Source organism: Panthera onca, chromosome D3 (genome assembly GCF_046562875.1).
Source record: "Panthera onca isolate mPanOnc1 chromosome D3, mPanOnc1 haplotype 2, whole genome shotgun sequence".
Taxonomy (NCBI): domain Eukaryota; kingdom Metazoa; phylum Chordata; class Mammalia; order Carnivora; family Felidae; genus Panthera; species Panthera onca.
In genome coordinates this window covers 4,343,689-4,367,546 of record NC_138350.1, presented here as the reverse complement: position 1 = coordinate 4,367,546, position 23,858 = coordinate 4,343,689, and the positions used below count along the sequence as shown (strand labels likewise).

The 23,858-nt window shown below is 58.0% G+C and overlaps 1 protein-coding gene across 1 annotated transcript; it reads right to left on the bottom strand.

The window, feature by feature from the left end:
• Window positions 1–533: 533 nt before the first annotated feature.
• On the bottom strand, window positions 534–23,166 carry DHX37 (DEAH-box helicase 37). Its single transcript, XM_081790596.1, has 18 exons — window positions 22,960–23,166; window positions 19,097–19,266; window positions 15,970–16,082; window positions 14,204–14,534; window positions 11,941–12,089; window positions 10,784–10,876; window positions 9,065–9,161; window positions 8,080–8,193; window positions 7,798–7,899; window positions 7,438–7,552; window positions 6,168–6,263; window positions 5,901–5,983; window positions 5,054–5,198; window positions 4,374–4,450; window positions 3,806–4,038; window positions 2,458–2,569; window positions 1,147–1,253; window positions 534–1,059 (listed from the first exon to the last, which is right to left on the bottom strand). The coding sequence occupies exons 1-18, from the start codon at window positions 23,063–23,065 to the stop codon at window positions 831–833; spliced, it is 2,472 nt and encodes an 823-aa protein (XP_081646722.1). The 5' UTR covers window positions 23,066–23,166; the 3' UTR covers window positions 534–830.
• Window positions 23,167–23,858: the final 692 nt, after the last annotated feature.

Genomic DNA, 23,858 nt, shown 5'->3' with positions numbered 1-23,858 from the left:
GGGCCGCCGCCGAACACAACTGAGGTCCCAGAATCAAAATTCACTGCCAGCAGCCCACCAGATGATACACACGCCTGCTTCCTAACCCGACCAGTCCGCGTCTAGGGACCGATACAAAGAAAGGATCCAACAAACGAGTGACGTCGCATGTTGCCGAGCTGCTCACAAGCGACAAGAGCCTGAACCCTGCTGTGACCACCACCGAGCGTGGCCTGGATGAATTACCCTCCTGGCTCCCTGGCCTGAAGAGCGGACACACAGGTTAAGGCACCCGTCAGGCCCGGTTTGGAGCACTTTGCTCGCGTCTGCTGCTTTATTTTTATTTTACTTTTTTAAATGTTTTTATTTATTTTGAGACAGAGAGAGACAGAGCATGAGGAGGGGAGGGGCAGAGAGAGAGAGAGAGAGAGACACAGAATCCGAAGCAGGCTCCAGGCTCCGAGCCGTCAGCCCAGAGCCCGACGCGGGGCTCGAACTCACAAACCACATCATGACCTGAGCCGAAGTCGGACGCTTAACGGACTGAGCCACCCAGGTTCCCCTCGCGTCTGCTACTTTAACCCTGATGACAGCTCAACTGTTATTAAGGCCTCATCCCCACTTTCCCCTCTCTTCACAGAGAGGTGAAGTCGTCTCCCCAAGGCCACACAGCCCGGAAGTGGCAGAGGGAGAGCTGAACCCCGGCAGGCTGGCCGTCACACAACAGACCCTTGACGTCTGCGCTGCCCCGGAAGTTCTGCAAAGGCAGAGCTCTGCCGGGATGGAACCGGGACGGAGCGCTGCCGGCTCAGGGAGGCCCCGAGTTAGCACGAGGCCACCCCACACGCCAGTCACCCCCCCGCCCCCGGAGGGCAGCCCCCGCAGGCCCACCTGTCCAGCTCCTCGAACAGCTCCCGGACCGTCATGGCAGCCACGAGGGTGATGGCGTAGGGCAGGCAGCCGTGTTGTCTGCTCAGCGCCAACATCTTGGCGTAGCGGGGCGCCACGGGGAACGTGGCCATGGTCCTGCCCAGCGCGGTGATGGGGCAGCTCAGCCGGGACCTCTGCAGCTGCTTCACCCTGGAGGACGGAGGCGTGCGGTGGGCGGGGGGGCACAGCTAAGTGGCCCCGGGGCCCGCTGCTCCCCCCACCCCCAGCCCCGCCTACCTTTCTGTCTTCTGGGGCGCCTGCAGGGCACCCAGTGCCACCAGCAGCTCCTCGGCGGCGACGAGGGCCTCCGCGGAGGGAGGGGTTGGAAAGGGGAAGTTGATGACCTGGGCACAGGAGACATGGCAGGGGCAGCGGTGAGACGTGGAGAAGCAGGCATGGTGGCCACAAGGGGCAGCAGGGCCTGGCCTGGCAGGGGACGGCGCCTCCCGCACCAGTCCGGACACCGCGCACAGCCCCGGGCGCTCAGGAAGTAGCCCCAGGCACACTCCAGCGCGGTGTGCCAGAGGGACCCCTTCGTTCACACGACCCACGGACTCAAAAGCACAGACCGAGCACCTCACGGGTGCGTCCACTGAGCACCTCGTGCGTCCTAGGGGCTGTTCTTGGCAACAGAGACGGAGAAAGCACCAGATAAGGGCTCCGCCTCCACGGGGCCCCTTCAACCAGAGCAAACGCATTAAGTGAACGGGAGCAGACGTCCTCACGCAATAAAAGGGTGAGGGAGGGGACAGACAGACCGGGATCGGGGATGGGGGCACCTGAGAAAGCGTGACCAACCCAAAACAAGTGTTCTAACAAATCCGCACACGGCCGCGTTCATAGCGGCTCTGTGCGTAGCAGCCAGAGGTGGAGACGCCCCAGGTGCCCGACAACAGCGAGACAGACAGGACGCGGCCTGGCCCTATGACGGAGCGATACTCAGCCGTACAGAGGAACGAAGTACTGACACGTGCCACCACGTGGGTGACCCCCGAGGACGTTTATGCGAATGACCCCTTTCATACGAAACGTCCAAAACGGACAAAGCCATGGGGACAGAAAGCTGGTGCACGGTTGCCCTGGGGGTCAGGGTGGAAGGAACGGGAAAGGACTAATGGGTCCAGGGTCTCCCTCTCTTTCTCTCTCTCTCTCTGCACAACCCCTTGTGGAGCAGCAGAAAGGCAGGTGACCCCCAGACAGGTGCCACGTGAGGACCGTGTCAACAGAATGTTCTGTGAGCCCCAAGGACAGCGACAGGTCTCTGTGCAGTGGGCAGGCCTTCCCTGTGTGGCTTCCGTCCCAGGCACTCGTCCCCCAGGTGCTCCAGGGGTGCAGCCCCGGGGGAAGCGGTGCCTCGAGAGGTGGGAGGACCCAGCGGCACGTGTGGACACAGCGTCCCACGAGAGCACTCCGGGTGGCTGGGCCGGCACCACGGGGCTCCGCTCCTGGGTCCCCTGCATCTCAGGAGCTGGCCCACGCGGGGGCTGGGGGCTCAGCGGGGGCTGGGGGCTCGGCGGGGTGCTGGCAGGGCCGGGGGCCGCCACTGACCTTTTCAATGTTGAGTGCTTTCATCTGAAGGATCAAGTCTTCAACCGGCCTCCGGGTGATTTCAGGAGGAGGAAACGGCTCAAAGTCACCGAAAACCGCAGATGAATAGAGCCTGGGGGGGGGGAGAAGCACCAGAGAGAACACCATCATTTTATAAATAAATAGAAGGGCAGCTCCACCAAGCTACCGGGCACTGGATTTCAACCAGGACGCTTACGAGGGCCGGCACTGACCCTCCTCGTGCCTCTTTCCCTCTCCTGCGGGACAGGCCAAGCCAGCAGGGGACTCACCGGGGCTGGGGCACAGATGTCCGAAGCCACACATGCAGGGAGACCGGTGCCTGGCACACAGTCCCCGAGACTACTGTCGCTCCTTACTAGCTTTCTCTACGCAGGTTCCCAATTTCCTTTTCTCGTGATTTAAAACAATGTCAAACACACCCCAAAAAACCCGGCTATAAAGTGATCGAATAACCATAACAAAACACAGACGGGAAAGATATTCGCCAATGACGCCTCTGAGGCAGAGCTAATACGCAGATTAGGCAAAGAACTCTTAGGACTCAACAATAAAGGAAAAAGAACCCCATTAAAGAAATAAGCAAAAGAAACGAACAAACACTTCTCCCAAGAACACAAATAGGCAACAGCACACGAAAAGACGCTCAAGGTCGTCGGGGGGGAAACGCAAAGCAAGTGCACAGCGAGCGACCACGCACACTTGCAGGTCTAAAAAAACGGAAAGGAACAAACGCTGGCGAGAATGTGGGGAGACGGGAACCTGCGAGCACGGCTGCTGGGAACGTCAGAGTGGGGCAGCCGCTGCGGAAGACGCTTGACGGGCCCCAGAAGGCGCAAGAGTGACTATGTGACCCAGCAACCCCCCCAACCCCCCACCCCAGGGAGAAACCCAGGGGAAGCAGAAACACCAGTCCGAGCAAGGGGACGGGAAGGGGAGGAAAGCGCCTAATGGATGGGGGCTTCTTTTGGGGTGACGACGTCTGGGACGGACTGGGGGACAGCTGCACGGTTCTGAGAACACCCAATACCAGAGAAGTACACGCTTCAAAACTGTCAAAGTTCCGGTACGTTAACAGTACCTCCGGAAAGCCGTAACAAGATAAAACGAAAACAAAACAGCTAAAAATAAGTATCGCTTAAGGGTCAGAATAAAGAAAGCACGTTGAGTGCTTGAGAGCCAACAAGGGCTTGCACGGCACCCCAAGGACCGTCCCCAGGGGGACACGGCACTCGCTGCAGACCGGGGCGGGGGCCCCCTTCCTTGCTCCTCAGTGGTGGCTGCCGCAGAGGGACCCCCAACGTCACTGGAGAGGCCAGGGGAGTCCCACCTGTAGCAGTGGCCTGGCTCTGTCCGGCCCGCTCGGCCTGCCCGCTGATCGGCTGAGGCCTGTGACACCCAGGTGACTCGGAAGGAGGACACGCCAGTGACGCGGTCATAGTGACGCCTCTTCACTTTCCCACAGTCCACCACGTACTTGATGCCCGGGATGGTGAGGGACGTCTCGGCCACGTTGGTGGCCACGACGCACAGCCGTGTCCCTTCCGGCGGAGGCTGGAAGACCTGGGGTTGTCAGGGAGCAGAGGCCACAAAACACCAGAATCAGGAAACAGCTGGTGGCACAGACATGTGGGGCTCTTGACCCCAGAGAAATCGGCCAGGCTGGGGGGGCCCACGGGTGGCGAGGTGGACAAGCCCTCCCCTTGCCTCTGGCCGCGACATTCCTCAGCGCAAACGCAGGGATGTGTTCCTGTTCTCTAAGGGATCCCAACACCCTCTCCCATCTGGGGGCGCTGACCTAACTGCTGAGGAGGACGACAGCCCCGGGCCTGACCTGCCCCTATCTCAGTGCCCCTAGGAGGCGTCCCCAAGAGGCCAGGAGGAGCCCACACAGTTACCTGCGCCTGCTTCTCCGGGGCCAGCAGGGAGTAGAGAGGGAGCACGTGGAGGGGCAGCGACGCATCCGGCTGTGCACCTGCAGGGAAAGCAGGGCCGGCTGGTACTCCCCGCCACCCGCGGGAGCCCACCTCAGGCTGCCCCGCGTCCCCCTACCTGTTGCACCCGCTACCAGGCGCCGCCCCCCGCCCCCAGACCAGCACAGGGTGGGCTGAGTCTGAGAGGCTCCTGGAGGCTCTTCAGGCCCCACGACCCTCCTCCAAGGGGGGGGACGCCCGCCCCGCTGGAGAGTCTGTTGGGAAGAATCTGGCCACGAGCCTACCGCTGGTTGGGTGCCCCCGGGGCTCCCACAAGGCCGTGGGCCCATCTCCGTACAGGGGGCCCTGGGACCGGGCAGCCCCCCTGAGCCAGCCCTGAGGCCTGCCTTTACCCAGCAAAGCTGAGCCCGGGGGTGGCATGCCCATCACAGTCAACACTACGGACATCGGAGGGTCTGTCTGCAGGCAGCTACAGGAAGTCAGCAAACAGCAGGCGCAAGGCGGCCACAAAGCCCGGCCCTCTTGAGTTCCAGACCAACAAGTCTGGGCCTAACCACGGGGCCTGGCACACCGCGGGCGCCCTGCAGACCCCTGCCGAGTGAGTGACCCAGGGAGCGCGAGCAGGGGCCCTGCCCAGGGCACACCTCCGTCTGCCCCGTCGTCCCCCAAGTCCAGGTCAAGGTCGGAGCCCAGGGCCTCCTCCTCCTCGTCCATTTCCGCCTCCCTGTCCTCGTCGCTTTCGCCTGCAGGCAACACCGAGTAGCTGTCCAGACTGATCTGCGGCAACGTCTAAACAAAGAAGACAGCAGAACCCCAGCTGCGGGAGACATGGTCACAGGCAGGAAAGACGAGCATGTCCAAGAACGAGGCCCAGCACTGCCCGTGAGCCCTCACAACCATTCTGCCCGCTTCCTCGCCTCAACACCGGCACGACCACAGAGCTTGTCTCAACGGGCTGCCGTGAGGACCAGTCGACACTTGGACTTACGACGCCGCCCGGCAGGTCCAAAACGCAGCAGGCGGGGGCAAGTGACCCCCCAGTAAGGACGCCGTCGCCCCCGGAACCACAACGACATTGTGTGGGACTCTGCACCCTTGCTCTGCCTGCCCTCCCAGACATCCTCACAGGCCCTGCTCAGGACCTCACGGCCAGCCTTCCAGAAGCTTCTTCCTGGCTCAGGGCTGGCCTTCCAGAAACTTCTTCCTGGCCCACAGCACAGGGAACCTTCAAATCACAGCCCACCCTGAGGCCTCTAGGGCAGCACCACCCAACAGAACTCTCTTCCACGGTAGGAATGTTCTGGACCCAGCACGGTCGCCAGCAGCCCCAGGTGGCTACTGAGCACCTGAAATGCGTCTGATAGAATTCGATTAAAACTGAACCTTATTTTTATTTCGTTTTAATTACATTGGCACCTACATGCCATGGGGCCACTGGCCACCAGAGAAGGTAGCTTCAGAGTCCCCAGGCGCCCACGAGCCTCTACATACCGCTGCCCGGGCCTTCCTCGCTCTTGTCCTCGACTTCTTAAACTTCCGCACTTCCTCTACTGAATCTTCCTGATCTTCCTTTTCTGTAAGAAGGAGCAGATTCAGCAGGGAGATGTCTCGAGGCCACACGCGGGTTACCGGGGCTCTGTTCTTCACCGTCCAGAGTAAGGCCACCGCACTGCTGGCCATTTATTGGGGAACGGCAGGGCTGGTGAGGCGCCGGCTCTCACACAGGGAGGCTCTCGGGGCCAAGTGCCGCCGGGGTACCTGGAGGCCTGCGTCTGGCGTGCGGGAAGGCTCTCCTCAGCCTGCGGCACAGCGCGTGCACCTCTGCCTGCCCCGTCAGGAACACCAGGATGCCCCCTGCGAAAAGAACCAGATCCCTCGGCTACCCGGTCATTCGTGGAGCAAACATCTACTTAGCAACTACCACCTGCCAGGAGCTGGGCGTAAGGAAGAGCCAGTCACGGCACGACTCAGCCATAGAGACGCGCAGCGGCAGCTGCCTCCCACACAGAGGACGTGTGACAGGGAGCTGGACAGAGCCCCTGCACGACCTGGCTGTTCCACTCGTGGGCATTAGCCCAGGAGACCGGGAAAGAGGGACGCAACCCAAGACCTGTCCCCAGATACCCACGGCAGCTCCATTCACAACAGCCGAGAGGTGGAACAATCCAAGTGTCCGTCGGCTGGTGGATGGACCCCAGAGTGTGGTCCGTCCACATGGCAGAAAACACACAGACGAACCCCGAAAAAGCAACGGGAAAGAAGCCAGGCACAAAAGCCCACACACCGAACGAGTCCGTCTGTACGGAATGTCCGAATAGACAAATGCATCGGGACAGAAAGCAGAACGGGGGGAGGGGCCAGGACAGGGGGATGGAGAGTTAGTGTTTAATGGGGACGGAGTTTCTCTTGTGGATGGTGGGGACGGCCGCACAGCACGGGCACACCTCAGAGATGCCGCGGGTCTGGTCCCAGACCACCGAGAAGCGAGCGTCACAGCTGTTGCTGGGTTGCCCCGTGCACACGGAAGTTACGCTTACGCTATGCTGGGACCTACTGAGCGCGCGATGGCGTCACTGTCTAAAAAGACACCGCGGATGCCTCGATTTAAAATATCGCTAAAAACTGCTAACCGTCACCGGAGCTCTCAGGAGTGGTGACCGCTGCTCACAGATCACTGGAAACGTACAGGGGGAGAGTCTGAAATACCGTGGAGATCGCCAGCGCGTGACACGGACGCTGAAGGGAGCAAGTGCTGTCGGAAAAGGGGCCCCATCGGCTGGCTTGACGCAGGATCGCCACGAACCCTAACTCGTCAGAGCGCAGGAGCCGCGAAGCACGATCAAGCAAAGCGAGCAAGCGAGGGGAGCCTGCACTTGGGAAGGCGCTAAACGCCTCCGGATTATACACTTAAAAACGGCTCAAATGGTCCAACTCGTGTTCGTTCCACCAGCGGGAAAGAGCCAGCGCGGGGAGGTGGGGCCCGGGGTCCGGAGGGGGGACCCGGCCTCGCCCGCCGCCGGGGCCTCACCTGGCGGCAGCATGCGGTGGATTTTGCAGACCTTCCGGAAGCACTCGCCACTGTAGTCTTCCAGCGGCGTCCGCTTGTTGAAATGCACCGTCACCGGGTACTGCCTGGACTCCACCTGGGACACACGCCCACGGGGGCACCGGGGGCGGTGGGCTGAGCTCGGTGCCTCCCCCCTCCCCGGCCCCTGCGACCCCGGAGCTCTCCGCCCGGCGCGAGCAGCTCCCCAAGGCCTCCCGGCCTCGGCCTCCACCAGCAGAGCGGGGCCTTGCGGGAGCGGCCTCGACACCAGGCGTCCCGCTGCGGGAGCTGACGGGCCCCGCTCCCCCCCTCGCCGGCCCGAGACGCCGACCCAGGCGCTACCTTGATGACCGGGGGCGGCCGGGCGAAGAGCCGCTGGTTCTGCGTGAAGTCCTCCACCCGCAGCGTGGCCGACATGATGACCAGCTTCAGCGGCAGGTGCCTCTGCGGGAGGGCAGACGGGGTGACGGACGGAAGGGTAACACGGCCGGATCCAGGATTCCAAGGGGGACGAATCACAAGGGGGCCGCTCACACCGAGAGTCACAGCCCCGCCCCTGGGCCCGGGGGACCCCGTGCTCAGGAGACCCTGTCTCACCTGACCCCCGCCACCCCACCGCCCTACCTTCGCCCGGAGAGACACGATGCGGGACAGGAGGCCGATGAGGATGTCCGTGTACACGCTCCTCTCGTGGGCTTCGTCAATGAGCACCACCTTGTACCTCCGCAGCAGGAAGTCCTGGGGAGGGGGGCGTGGTGAGGCCCGCCAGCCTGGGCCCGAGCCACTCCGGCATCACTCACACCCCATATTCCCGCTCCAGGAGCCCCCTTCACAGCTGGCACGGATCCGGGAGCACTGGCCCGGGGGGTCCTGGTTTGTGACCTCAGGTAAGTTATTTCACTTCCCCGTGTCTGTTTGCCATCTGTAAAACGGGGCAACAGGACCCACTTCACGGGGTCACAGGGAGGTTTCCGTGACAAACACCATCCATAAAGTACGCAGCCTGGGGGCTGGTGCCTGGCAGAGAAATTGCTGGAAAACGGGCAGCTACCATTTATTAGAGGCGAGCTACCAAATCCAGACGCCTGTAGAGCAGAGAGGACACGCAGGACAAGGGAACGAGGGGGTGGCGGGTAGGACCGAGGACACTGGGACAGCGTCTCCCACACAGAGAGGAGCCGTAGTCAACCACACCGGAGCCACATTCACAGCCACCTCCCCGGGTGACCCTGGCCGGCCTCAGGGCAGAGGGGGCAGGCGTCACCTCTGCCGTCCCCAGAGACCTCTGCCCAGGTGGACGCCACACAGCCAGCAAGGAGCAACACGCGTGTGGCCGAGGCATAAAGTCTGTGAACCAAATCCTAACGACACGAGCGTAACGAGCACCTACAAGGCACTACGCTGAGGCGCGTTCACGCGTCGTACAACTTCTGCTTCAAAACAACCACATGAGGAAGTACCGGCTTGCAGATCAAGAAGACGAGGCTCAGAGAGGGGAAGGAACTTGCCCAAGGTGACACAGGGCTGCCGTGCCAGCGGGTGGCAAGACAAGCACTCCAACTGCCCGCCCCATGCTCGCTGGCCTTGCGTCCGGAGACGAGCAACCAACCTTCTGGATCTCCTTGAGCAACACGCCATCTGTCATGAACTTGATCTTGGTCTCTTCGGTCACGTTTCCCTCGTATCGGATCTGATAGGAGACAACCCTGCAGGGACAGACTCCGGCTCAGGGCAGGTAAGGTCCCGACCGGTTGCAGCCACGTGGCCACGCGGAGGCGGACGGCGGAGGCCCGTCACCGCCCTCTGAAAAACGGGTCGACTGAACGCGGACCTCGGTCAGAGCGCAATTTGAACGACCAACGGTGAACAACTGTTCAGAAGAGAGACAACGGGGGCCGGAGGGCCCTCCAGCGTGTCACAGGGTTTCGGTCACGGTGAGGGCGCTGAAATTGTTCTAGCGTCTTCTCGCACAGAAATGAAATACAGCCTTGATCTTTCAGCCCAACAGACAAACCCCGAGGAAGCAATTCTCCAAGAGCAGCTCTGCACCCCTGGGGTGCAGGGCACGGAGTCAGAAGCAAGTTGGCCACCAGCTGACCATCACCGAACTGGGTTTCGGGTCCACGGGGGCTCGTTCACTACGCTTTCTACTTTCGTGTGTGCTCAAAAGCTTCCACAAAAAGTTAAAGAGGGGGCACCTGGGTGGCTCAGTCAGTTAAGTGTCCGACTCTTGATTTCGGCTCGGGTCACGATGTCGCGGTTCGTGTGATCGCGCCCCGCGTCGGGCTCTGCGCTGACAGCGTGGGGCCTGCCTAGGATTCTCTCTCTCCCTCTCTCTGCCCCTCTCCTGCTCTCCCTCTCTCTCTCAAAATAAACATTCCCTTAAAAAAGTTAAAAATGGTGACAAAGAAGGGGAGCTTTGTATGTATTATTTTCAACACATACCATCAAATACAACGGGAAAGATTCAGAAGGGATGAACAATATGAATCGTTTACGTACAAGTCGAAGAGGAGAAATACAGAGATGCCCACGGTTGCTTGTCTGTGCCTGTGACTGTTTGGAACAATTCACAGGAAACACGCTGGGGGCACCCTGCCCCCACAACACGCGCACGCAACAAGCCTCCCTGACCCGCACGCCAGTCCCAGGAGGGCGGGCCGTTCTGTCTCGCTCACCGTGTCCTGAGACCCGGGGCCGGGCCGGCCCACAGCAGGTGCCGCTCAGTAAATATTCAGAGAGAGGGCAGATGAAGGAGACTTTCTCAATTTTAGGCCCAGTACACATGCTACCCCCTCAAACCTGGATGCCCCGGTACGGGCCGAGGCCCAGGCGTGTGCGGTATAAACGCGGCCCCAGCCACCCTCAAGCGGGCGCTCTGCCTGCTTTGTTCGGTTTTCCACATCAAGTCCTAAAGCCTCGCCGCCCGCAGGGGACCCAAACTCGGGAGCCCTGCCTAGACAGAACTACTGGACCATCGCAAGCAGTGATCACCGCCTGCCTGCGTCTGGCCACCTGCCACTCTGCTCCGCCCTCGAGCCCCAGAAAGGGCCACGGTCTCCTCGGGGCACTGGGCACGGAGTGAGCCCGACGGCCTGGCGGGCTCGTCCTTGCCCTGTGGCCCCTCCCCAGGAAGCTCCTGCCGTCCAGAGGGCGGAAAGCCCTCTTGCGGGAGGAGACCCTCCGCTCGGACGCAGAAGCAACGCTCCCACCCAGCACCCTCGAGACGGACAGCGCCCACGAGGCTGCTCTGCTCCTCCTGGACAGCGCGCCCGGGGCCAAGCCGGGGGACCACCCCCTTCCCTCCTCCAGGACGCAGAGCCCTCACCGCTGTGACAGATTCATCTCCTTGGCCACCCGCTGGGACATGGCCACAGCAGCCACGCGGCGGGGCTCTGTGATGCCGATGATGCTGTCGTCGCTGCGGGAGGGAGAGAAGACACATCAGCAGTGCTCGGCCCCACCTGTCAGTCCCACGGTCACACACCGTTCCCCGTCAGGACTCCACGTACGGAGTGGCCCTCCCTAGAGGTGACGAGGCACCACCTGACAGCAAAAGGGGACAGCCTGGCGGTCCGCACAGACGCCGTGGGAGTCACAGTGGAAGGGAAAGCAGCCAGCTGTGGACGGGAGGCTGGGCTGGAGCTGGCCCGGAGCAAGTGCTCTGCGAGTCACAGGACCTGCCAAGGGGACGGCGGACGACAGGCAGCACAGAAGCCCGCGGCCGGTCCCCCTAGAGAGGTCTGCTTACTGGGTCGGGGGCGGCTGCTGTCTGGGATCCGAATTTCGGGAGGGTTCCCGATCCTTATAAGGGCGGAGGGGGTCTCCGTGCCTGGACTGTTTGTACCAACAATGTAGTTCATCCTGACCACCGGCTTTCCTTCTGGGCGCCTGGGACTTGGGTAGGTGCCAGGGAGAGGGCGTCCGACCCCAACAAACACCCTGGGCGCTCAGTTTCTACTCGGCTCGTCTGGTGACAGCTCTTTACACGGACTGCTTCTGTGTGACTCTCCCGGGAAAGGGCTCGGAAAGCCTGTGCCCGGTTCTCCCACACTCCACCCCGTGCACCTCTTCCCTCTGCCGATCGTGTTTTGTGTTCTTTTGCTCTAAGAAATCACACTCACATGTACAACTACACGCTGGGTCCCGTGAGCCTTCCTCGCAAATCAACGAACCCGGGGTGGTCTTGGGGACCTGTGACACACCCGGGTCAAAAGTGCCAACAGGAGGCGACATTCATAAACACATCGCCCCACGTGACAGGGGCTGATCTAAGCATTTTACACAAAGTCTCTCATTTCGTGCACACGACACCCGTGTGAAGTAGGTGCAACGACGGTGGGAGGACACCAAGGCCCAGAGAAGTTAAGCAGCTTGCCCAAAGCCACACAGCATACCAACGGCGGAGCCTGGATTAGGGCCCTGGGAGCTCCCACTCGTAGTAACTTTTGGGGGTCACCCGAGGGGCCAGCCCCCAGCCCCCACCTGGTGTAGCCTGCTTCGTAGAGAAACTGTGGCACCTGCGTGGTCTTCCCGCTGCCGGTCTCACCACACACGATGACGATGGGGTGCTCGGCCACCGCCTCCATGATCACTTGCTCTTCAGCAAGAATTGGGAGCTTTAGCCGTTCTTCCTGGCGAAGAGAGGAAGTCAGTGCTCAGGGAATCGGGGGGGGGGGGGGGAGGGCTGCCCCGCAGAATGGCAGAGGGGATCGGCGAGCCTGCAAAGGGTGACGTGGTTTCTATAAAGGTGGCCGTGGGCATGTGGATGCCGTGAGCCTTCCTAGCAAAGCCAGTGAGGCCCTGCTACAGGGGACAGAGACGGCAGTGGGATCCTCCCGTGCCAGAGCGGGTGTCCTCGGGGACAGCCCAGCATGCAAAGCCGACCCCTGAACAACTGCGGGGGTCTGCTTCCTCACGCACGGATTGTCTTCAGTACAGTACGGGACTAGGGGCGCCTGGCTGGCTCAGTCAGTAGAGCATGATCTCGCGGTCGTGAGTTCAAGACACATGGAGGCTGCAGAGATTACTTAAAAAAAAAAGTACAAGGCTATAAATGTTTTCTCTTCCTTACGATTTCCTCAGTAACATCTTCTTTCCCTAGCTTACTTTTATTTTAAGAATACAGAAAACATATGACACACATAACATACAAACCACGTATGAATCAACTGTTTTGTGTTCTGAGCCTTCCGGTCAACAGTACGCTATTAGTCGTCAAGTTTGGGGGGAGTCAAAAGCTGCACGTGGATTTCTGACCGCGAGGGGGGCGGAGCCCCTAACCCCCGTTGTTCAAGGATCTGGTGTTATTATATACTGCAGAAGTTTCACGAACCACGGCTCACACCTTCATTACGTGAAGCATGCTAAGTGCGGATTTAAAACATTCTGTTCCGTTTCTATGCTACTCTGTTTTGTTTCAAAACCAAGTGCTGGTCATCTCGTGACCCGGTCATGGCTGTGACCTACAGTTTGCCAACACTGCCCGAGAGGAAGTTCTGTGCATGTGAAGAATTCTCGCGGGGCGCCTGGGTGGCTCAGTCGGTTAGGCGTCCGACTTCGGCTCAGGTCGTGATCTCATGGTCCGTGAGTTCTAGCCCCGCGTCGGGCTCTGTGCTGACTGCTCAGAGCCTGGAGCCTGTTTCAGATTCTGTGTCTCCCTCTCTCTCTGACCCTCCCCCGTTCATGCTCTGTCTCTCTCTCTGTCTCAAACATAAATAAATGTTAAAAAAAAAAAAAGAATTCTCGCAAGAATACGTGCCCTGTGTTCTAGTTACACGCCGGAATACTCGAGAGCAGCGGGGGGAAACCACCCAGAATAAGGGGGACTTCGGTTACAGCACTGACACGGACGAATAAATCTCAGAAACGTGAAACTGACTTGACCAAGCAATCGAAGTGCAGGGAGACGAGTGATATGATGTCACTTATCAAAACAGGTGGTCGACCTGTCGTAACGGCTTAGGAACACGTATGGAGAAAAGCCACGGAGAAAGAAAGGGGCTGAAGCTGGGGCGGGGGCAGCCCGGGGCCCGCAGGGACCGAGTGAAGAGATTCCCGCACCAGCAGCAGCCATGTGACAGCACCTATGAGCAAATCTTTGTAGCATGAACCCAGGGGCACACCGGGTGGTTCCTCAGAGCCGTCAGCTTGCCCCATTTATACCCGAGCACACGAACTGAAATCCCGGTTTCAATAAACAGTTCTGATGCTTACTTACAACGCTGTGCTGATATTTTCTGTTCTTTTTTTTTTTTTTTCCATTAAAAGAAAGGAGCTGGTCGCATCCCTCCGGTTTCCACAACACAGCGTGCGGTCTGCCACAGCCCCCTAGGACCCAGGAGGCCTCCTGCCTCAGGACCTTAGCTCCTGCTGTTCTCAGTGTGGGACAGCCCCCTCTCCTCCGCTCCTGCTGGTCTCCCAGCTCCTGCCCCAGATGCCTCCCCAGGCCCTCCTGCTCTCCCCCTTCCCGGCACCCAGCCTCCTCCGTTCACAACAGCGGGGGCGCTGTCTGCTGCCCTCCCCCCCTACCCCGTGCCGGGCCTGCAGTCGGCACGTCCACACTCGCACCTGCCCACGTCTCCACACCGACCCTACAGGAGGGCACAGTTGCTCCCGTTCTGGGCGAGGACACCGGCACATGGGAGGGATCCCACCCGCTCGAAGCACAGGACGCCCCCCCGCTCCTGCACCCCCAACCCCCCATCACGCTAGCCTCAGAGCCCGTCACAGACACGGAGCAGCAAACCTGCACTTCGGGGGAGCGGTCCACAGGGATGAAGACGGCGGGCTTCGCTGGGGGCCTGGCCACGGTGGGGGCTGCTGCGGGAGGTACCGACGACGTCGCGGCCAGAGAGGGCTGGCCGCTGGAGCCGGGGCCCCCGGCCCCCGCCCCCGGTGGAGCTGGCAGCGGCCCCGCACCAGCCTCCTCCACGGGCTCGGCGGCAGGGGCCTCATCAGGCTCAGACTCCACCGAGGACTCGGATGACTCATCATCTGCCTCCTCGCGGGGGCGCTTCCGATGGGCCCCGCTGAGGCTGCTGATCTTCTGCCCCTGGGCTTCGATCTCGTCAGACCTCCTGCCAGCACAGCCAGAAGTCAGGCACAAAAGCCCTAGGACGGGCCGGTCGACCTGAGGCAGCTCTGTGTTGCGACACACCCCTCAGAAGCCGGGATTCAAAGGACACCCCCCTCTCCCACCTCAGGGCCTTTGCACATGCTGTTCCCGCTCCCTATGCAGAAGTACTCCCTCACTTCACTCAAATGTCACCCATCAGGGAGACTCTCCCATCTCCCTCCATCCTCTTTCCCTGCATTACTTTGTGCCTCGTGCTTCCCAGCACTAGATACGTACGCATTCGTTTGATTATTGCCCATCTCCCCATGATGAGAACGCAGGCTTCCTAAGGGAAGCTTACTTCTTATTTTACCTGTGTGCACTCTCCATCCCCGGGGCCTAGAGGAGAGCCTGGGACAGTCTGCACTCAGAGCAGCCATAAATGCACAAGGCCTACAGGGAGCAGGCTGACAGTAAGACGGCCGTGTCCCGTGGGTCTGTGGCAGGGGGGGGGGGAGGCACATGGGCTCCATCTAAGGGTCAGCTGCCCTGTGAGAGGGCCATCTGGTGTGGCACAAGACCAGGCGGGAACCTGGATTTTAATATGAGACCAACTTTTCTTTTTTAATGCTTATTTATTGGAGAGGGAGAAGGAGAGGGACAGGGAGAGAGGGAGGGAGGAGGAGGGGGAGAGGGACGATCTTAAGCAGGCTTCAAGCTGAGAGCAGAGCCTAATGCAGGGCTCGATCCCAAAGCCCAAATCAAGAGTCAGATGCTTAGTGCACCCAGGTGACCCCGACTCCTGCAGTCTGAATCTTGGAATGTGGGTGGTATTGGGTTGAACAGTGTCTGCCTAGAATTCACATCCGGGGACTCAGAATGTGACCTTCTTGGAAACAGGGTCTTTGCAAAGGTAATTCAGGTAAAATGAGGGCATCCTGGATCAGGGCGGGCCCCAATTCCAATGCCTGGTGTCCTTAAAAGACGCGGACACAGAGGAAGGCCACGGAAGACAGAGAGACACGCCGGGAGACACAGCGGAGACGGGGACCGCGGTGTCACATCTACAAGGAGGGAACCCCCGGGACGGTTGGCAGCCACCCGAAGCCGGGGGAGAGGGGAGGAACAGCTTCTCCAGCTTCCAGAAGGGACCAAGCCTGTGACATCCGGAAGGCCACACTTCTGCGCTCAGAAATAAGCTGAACCGAATCCCTGATCACCTGAAGGCAACGTAATCGTCTGGGCCAGAGCTGGAAGAACCGGTCGCGCAGGACCCCGCATGAGTGAGAAGGTCCGCGCGTGTGGGCGGGAATCAGCAGCACCCAGGCCCCCACGCGGCCGAGGCGTGTTAGCACGGGGGCCACTGCAGGCGTCTTTCCTCCTAACGCTCAACCCAGAAGGCTCGGTGACCTGTGAGGCCGCCCCCGGGGCCCTGGCAGGAGGGGCACCCGACTCACTCTTTGGCGTGGTACATGCGGTACCCAGTGCCCAGCTTGGACGTGGTGTAAAAGAGTCTCAGCTCGGCTTCTGAGACCTGGACTTCACTCAATTTCTGCAGCATCTCCGCTCGCTGGGGAAGGAAATGACAGTGTCAGACATGTGGCAGGGCGACCCTCTCTTCAGAAGGGAAGGGAGACCTGGGGAGTGCCCGGGGGGCTTAGTTGGTGAAGCGTCTGGGAGCCTGCTCGGGATTCTCTCTCTCTGCCCCTCCCCTGCTCACACTCTCTCAAAGATAAACTTTAAAAAAAATTTAAAAATTATAAAAAGAGATCACTTAAAACATTAAATTTAAAAAAAAAAAAAAAGGAAGGGAGACCGTACATCAGATTTCGGCTGCGCTAACATCTAGGCTTTTTAAACCAAACGTCCAATTATTTTTTTTTTAATTTTTTTTTTTAACGTTTATTTATTTTTGAGACAGAGAGAGACAGAGCATGAACGGGGGAGGGGCAGAGAGAGAGGGAGACACAGAATCGGAAGCAGGATCCAGGCTCTGAGCCATCAGCCCAGAGCCCGACGTGGGGCTCAAACTCGCGGACCGTGAGATCGTCACCTGAGCTGAAGTCGGACGCTTAACCGACTGAGCCACCCAGGCGCCCCCCAAACGTCCGATTATAAGTGCATCACAGGCCGGGGGCCTTACATTCACGTGAGCTGGGGTGGCTGTCTACCCCTGGAGTCTGGCGCTGGACCAAGGCTCTCTCTGCATCACTGTGTGTCATAAGCAATTCTCCACCATCCAGATGCCCATCCGCAGGAGACCGTATAATAAAGGAGGGTTTATGTGTACAAAGCGGGGCTCCCCCGCGGTGTCAAAGGGAGGGGAGGCTCTTGTGTGATATGGCAAGCGGTCCCTGTGCCACCTTCTAGAAAGCAGCATGCGGAGGCGGGGACAGTTGGCCTCTTTCTGCTGAGGAACCATTCAGGAGTTTTTCTTCCTCTTGAAATTATAAACGTGCATTTTATATGTGCTCCCATCTACGTATTTTGCAATCAACGAGAGGAAAAAGCACGTACAGAACAGTGAGAAAAAACACCGCACAGGATTTTAAAAGGACACACTCGCGGACCGTGAGCCTCCCTGCAGAAAGGGCTCCGGGGGCCGAGTGTCGGGGCTGTGAGCAGGGGACCCTGTGTGGTGATCCTGGTGGAAGGTCAAATGTGAACCCCAGGAAGTCTCCAGATTGGGGTTTCTCGGTCTCTGCACTGCAGGCAATGCGGGCCAGAGAACGTTTTGTCCCAGCTGAGGATCCCTGCCTCAGATCCAAATAGCATTTCCAGGACATTCGGAGGCAGAGGGGTGTGTTTGACTGCACCACAGAGATGAAGGTTTAAAATCGCAGACTGTGGGAAACCGCAGACAAGCAACCTGATTTCCCTCAACAAATAAATGACAAGGGGGGTGGGGAGGGGAGGAGAGAAAGAAAAATAAATAGGTGGGCTAGGGGAGCATTTATGAAACAATTGGAAATTCGGCCATTTAGGGAAAGTTGATATTTTTAAAAAATTTAGGTGGGCTAATGGCCTTGCGGGTTATTTAAAAAAAAAGTTTTTGTTTTTTTTTTACATTTATTCATTTTTGAGAGACAGAGAGAGAGCACGAGCAGGGGAGGGGCAGAGAGAAAGAGGGAGACACAGACTCCGAAGCAGGCTCCAGGTTCCGAGCTGTCAGCACAGAGCCCGACACAGGCTCGAACTCACTGGCCTGAACTCACTGGCCGTGAGATCATGACCTGAGCCGAAGTCGGATGCTCAACCGACTGAGCCCCGCGCCCCTCTTGCCGTTATTCTAATTTTTTTTTTTTTTAACGTTTATTTATTTTTGAGACAGAGAGAGACACAGCATGAACGGGGAGGGGCAGAGAGAGAGGGAGACACAGAATCAGAAGCAAGCTCCAGGCTCTGAGCCATCAGCCCAGAGCTGGCGCGGGGCTCGAACTCACGGACCCGCGAGATCGTGCGTGACCTGAGCTGAAGTCGGACGCTTAACCGACTGAGCCACCCAGGCGCCCCGACTTATTCTAAATGGCCCTTATTTTAGAGATACAATTGAAACTGTTTATGTATAAACACAACGGTGTCCTGCCCTTTCAAAGGATAACTCTTGTCCCAGAATGCAACCTTATTTGGAGAAAGGGTCTCTTCAGATGTAATTAAGTTAAAGATCTCGGGATGAGATTTGGATTATCCAGGTGGGTCCTAAATCCCAAGGCAAGTGTCCTTACAAGACACACACAGAGGACAGCCACGTGAAGACAGGGGCCAAGACTGGACAGATGAGGCCACAGGCCAAGAAGGCTGGGGGCCACCCAAAGCGGGGGGACCCTCCCCTAGAGGCTTCAGAAGCAGCAAGGCCCTGCCGACACCTTGATTTCAGACTCCGGCCTCCAGAACCACAACAGAATACAACTCTACCCTAAGCTGCTCAGTTTGCCGTCCTGTTTCAGCAGCCCCAGACACCAATACAGACTTATGCTTCCCCGGCTTTGACCCCGGAGGTGGGAAAGTGGCCAGCAGGAGGGATGATGAGGGGACTCTGGGCTGGCAGCCGCTGGCACTGGCGACCAGGACGCATGAGTCCATTACACTAGGTTCTCTGCTTCGGTAGAGGTTTGAATTTCCCAACACAAAATTTGTTCTGCAAAGAAGTACGAAGGGAGGGGCACCTGGGTGGCTCAGTTGGTTAAGGGTCCAACTCTTGATTTCGACTCAGGTCGTGATCTCAAGTTTGTGGGTCTGAGCCCCACATCCGGCTCTGCGCTGACAGCTGGCCTCAACAAACCTGGGCCCTGTCAGTCTGTCCCAGACAGACTGAGACTGCTGGAGCGGTGTCAGTCAAGGGCCAGCCACGGGGAGGCCATTCAAATTTAAATTAATTAAATCACATAAAGAATTCAATTCCTCAACCTTGCTAGCCACACACGCCTAGCGACTACCCTATGGGATTGCGCAGACACAAAGCACGGCCCGCATTCCAGAAAGTTCTACGGGACAGTCCCAAGGAAGAGATCAAGTTGGGGGACACAGACCCCATCCCTCCGCAGTCTGGGGGGCCGGGCGCAGACCCTGCCACAACAGGCATACCTGGCTCTTTTTCTCCTTCTGATCTAAGATCTTCTGCAGCATTTTCCGCTCTTTCTTGGTCAGAGGCTTCTTCTCCTTCTTCGCCAGGGGAGGGGCCTTGGGCTTCTTTTTCTTCTTTCCCGGCAAAACCAGCGCATTGCTTGCATCAACTCCTTTCAGCGTGCCCTGATCTGGAAAGACACACATGCCTGAACCCTGGCCCAGGGACCGGAGACTCCGGAGGCCAAGTAACGGTCAACATTCACGCCACCGGCTCGGAGCGGGGCGGCTCCATGTGGCCTCCCCACCCCTGTGTGAGCCCCCTGAGCGTCCCCACGGGACCGGGGGTGCGGGCCCACCACCCGCCACGCGGGTCAGGGCACCTCCACCCTAGCGGTCAAGGCAGAGGAGAGCGGGCGCCAGGAGGGAGGGTACACGGGACAGCAGTGCTCTGCTCAGAATGTGGCCTGCTTTCGGCAGACCTGTGAGGTCAAAACTATTTTCAGAGCACTGGTACAACGCCCTCCTCAGACACGCAGGGGACTAAGTACTGAGTTTGTACCATATCTATTTTCATTTTTATATTTTTTAAATTGTTTGTTTATTTATTTTGGGGGGGGTGGGCAGAGCGCAAGCTGGGGAGGGCAGAGAAACAGAATCCGAAGCAGGCTCCAGGCTCTGAGCGGTCAGCACAGAACCCGACGTGGGGCTGGAACCCATGAACCGTGCGATCAGGACCTGAGCCGAAGTCAGACCCTTAACCAACTGAGCCACCCAGGCACCCCATGTACCATACCTACTTTAAAAAAAAAATTTTTTTTAAATGTTTATTTATTTTTTTTGAGACAGAGAGAGACAGAGCATGAGCAGAGGAGGGTCAGAGAGAGAGGGAGACACAGAATCCGAAACAGGCTCCAGGCTCTGAGCAGTCAGCACAGAGCCCGACGCGGGGCTCGAACTCACATACCGTGAGATCGTGACCTGAGCCGAAGTCGGACGCTTAACTGACTGAGCCACCCAGGCGCCCCCCATACCTACTTTTAAATGTCACAGTCTGGGGGCGCCTGGGTGGCTCAGTCGGTTGGGCGTCCGACTTCGGCTTAGGTCATGACCTCGCGGTCCGTGAGTTCGAGCCCCGCATCGGGCTCTGGGCTGACAGCTCAGAGCCTGGAGCCTGTTTCGGATTCTGTGTCTCCCTCTCTCTCTGACCCTCCTCTGCTCATGCTCTGTGTCTGTCTCAAAAATAAATAAATGTTAAAAAAAAAATAAAAAATAAAAAAATAAATGCCACAGTCTGAAAGTATACAATCTAGACCCAAATTCGGCTACCACATTACTCTTCAACCCAACCTGCTGTGGCTCCCCTCTCCCGTGTTCCGTGGGGGCCCTGACTTTCAGTAGTTCCTCTGGCTTCGCCCATCTTGCCTTGTGTCACAACACGTAGGAGAGAACGAGACAATTTTAAGCAATGCAAGTGATCCATTGTGCAATTCTCGCATAAAACAGAATTAAAAGCGAGAAAGGAAAAAAAAAAAAAAAAAAAAGAGCGTACAGCAAGCATTTTCCAGAGGCTCCAAATCGTGTGACGCATAGCTGCTCTCACAGCTGAAAAAGCGTGTGCTCGTATGTACAGGTTTCAAAATTTCTTGGTGTTGATGGACAGAAGCCACACCAACAAAAGCACTTTGGGACCCTCAGTTTTTAAGAACGTGAAAGGGTCCTCGGTCCAAAAATTTGAGAACCACAGTACTATAGAAAAAAAAAAATAATAAGGGAAGTGATAAAAACAGAAATCAGGCAGCAGGTGGCGATGTTAGGTCAGTGGTCGGGGAAGGCTCTTTGAAGAAGGCAGGCGATGTGATGGATGTTTTTATAAGCCTCCTCTTGGCCCCTCAGGAAGGCGGGGATTAATTGGAGATGTCCTGAGGTGGGAAAGAACCTTCCCCGATCTTTGGATCCAAGAGACCTCAGGCCCCCCTGCTCCAATCACCTCCTCCAAAACTCCGACGGGGGTAGGACGACTACTCCTCCTGGATCCTTTTTACAGATGAGAAAACTGAGGCATGGAGATGTGAGGCGGTTTGGTGAGCCCCCAGCCTATCCGTGCGACTTCTCAGGAGGGAATTCAGGCTCCAGGTTCCCACCCTAAAATTCTGTCTGGTAACCTCACTGTCTTTCAGGCCCAACGCGAGTGCAGAACAGAAGGCCAGGCCGTGGGTCGAGGGACACAGGCCTTTCCAGCTGCCCTGCTCTCCCTCTGTGCATCTCCAGAGCCTAGGCCCGCTGTTTCCTGATGTTTAACTCGGCTGGACCTCAGGGAGCACGTGCACTCAGCTGGGTGAGTCCGACCTGGGACCGCATCCTTTTCGGGAGCCTGCGAGACAACTCTGAACGGACTCAGTCGCTTCATCTCACCTCTCCTGCACAAGTGGCCCCATCCAGGTCATGGACAGCTTTCCTGGTTACATCCAGAGGTCCCTCTCTCCCTCCCTGGCCCCTTGGGAACATCTGATGCGGATGGTGGGACCCCCTCCACGGCACCCAGACCACACGCCCCAGAGCTCTCCTCCCCATATCCTTCTCCAGGGCAGGACTCACCCCCTCAGTGAGCTAATCCAGCCTGGACTTGAAATGAACAAACCCCATCCACTCACAGATGACTCCAAACTGCCATCTCCCCCAGGAACGGCCTCTCTCAAGCACCTGCCTGCCTACCCTGGTCGCCTGGGTTATGGAACAGGACCCCCAGACCACTCATATCCCAAACATGGCTCTGGGTCTCCCAAGCTGCCCACCCTGCCTTTTCTCCACCGGCTGGGCCCAGCGCCTGGGAGTCCTTTTCGACATCAGTGTTCTTGTGCACACTCAGCCAGCAAATCCTGTGAGCTCCTCGTAGCCTGACCACCACCAGCTCACCTGCTCCCTGCGTGAACGAATGAACAAGCTCCTAACTGACCACCCTGGTTCTACCTAACCTTCTACTGCTTCTCTACACAGCAGCCACAGAGATGCTGTCACCACATAAGCCTATGTCCCCCTGGCGCTCTAAACCCTGCCCCAGCCACAGTCCTCACCACGACCCCACCTCGCGGACCCTACATGATCCTGCCCCATTTTTTTCTTTCACCTCCACTCAGCCATTCTGGTTGCCTTCAGGCCTTGACTCAACGCCTTCTCAGTGAGGCCTTCCCTGCCCACCCGATGGGACACTGCAACCCACCCAAACACCCACTCTGCTTTAACTCCTTAGTATGTATACGCACGCAACATCCTGTATATTTTACCTGTCTGCTTTTGCCTGTTTCCTCCCACAAGCATCTAATAGGCTCAGCAGGGCAGATTCTTTTTTTTTCCTTAAATCTCCTCTTCCCTTATGTCTCCTAAAGTCCTGGCAGCTCCTACTAAAAAGGAGTCTGAGCAGAAACGTCAAGCAGCCTGGAGCTGAGCAGACAGGTCTGGGCTAAACATACTTACTTATTCGGGCGTCGCTGGCAAGGAGATTATAAAACAGCCAGAGGAATAGAGGGAATTACCTTGTTTTCTTGCCCACATTCCCCCATACTACTAAACTAGGGGTGGGGGCACCTGGCCGGCTCAGTCTGAAGAGCACCCGACTCTTGATCTCAGCTAAGGTCCTCAGTTCGAGTCCACCGCTGGGTGCAGAGATTACTTAAATAAAACTTGAGAAAGTAATAAACTAGGGCCGGACTCCCATAGAGGAGCAAGCCCCGGGACTGTCCCAAATTCACCGTTAAAACCATAGTGTCACTGTCTCCCCTTCCCCGGATCATCTGAGAGGAGGTTCCTCCCGGTGCCCCCCGCCCCAGAGTCGCGGAGCCCTTCGGCCCCTCCCCGAAACCCAGCCCCCGTCCCGGACGCCTTACCCTCTAGTTCCAGCAGGACGGGGGGCGGTTCCGGGGGGCCCTTCGAGGGGCCGGGGGTCGCCTGCTGGCGCCCCTTGACGTTGTAGCGCCGGCGCAGCTTCCCCATGGCGCTGGGTCCGGCAGGGCTTACGGCTGGCTGCGGGAGCCGCGCACCCCAAAACCCAGCCCACGTGGGTTCCCTCCCAGGCCCCAGGCTCGGGCCGCGAGACTTCCGGGCTGCACTCTCGCGAGAGCTGGGAAACAACAGGGGGCTGGGGGCGGGGCCTGAGGGGAGGCGGGGCGGGGCCAAGTTAGAGGCGGGAACGAGACCTGAGGTCTCCTGGGAGGCCTGAATTTAAACTGGGGATAGTTCGCACGTGGTGTAGGAGAGTCCCTAAATCGGAGTTACCTGCTAATACTTATTTGGCTACCTGGGAGTGGGGCTGTGTTGTCACCTTTCCAACTATAACCCCGTCCCCGTTGCAAACTGCTTCTCTTTTTTTTTGCTCATTTGCATTTTCTGTTACTCCGATAAGAAACATAATTAATTGTATAGTAAAAAGGCAAGAAATATTTCCATTACAGGGACAGAAGAACGAAAAGAAGAAAGTATCTATTAGGCGGCTTTAAACTCTCATTACCATATCACATTGTCTGTAGCGCATTCGGAAATAATGTATTTTGTGAGTCCTGTAATTATGTTGCGTGTAGAACAGTTACATCGTGCAGCATTTTTTCTGTTAAAAGCATGAGTTCATTAAGGGCAGACATTTAAATAACATAACAAAAACCAGGTGAAGGCATTAGGATTTATTTTAGAATTGTATTTATTTTAATGTTTATTTATTTGAGAGAGAGTGCGCTCAAGCAGAAGGGCAGAGAGAGAGAGAGAGAGAGAGAGAGAATGCCAAGCAGGCTCC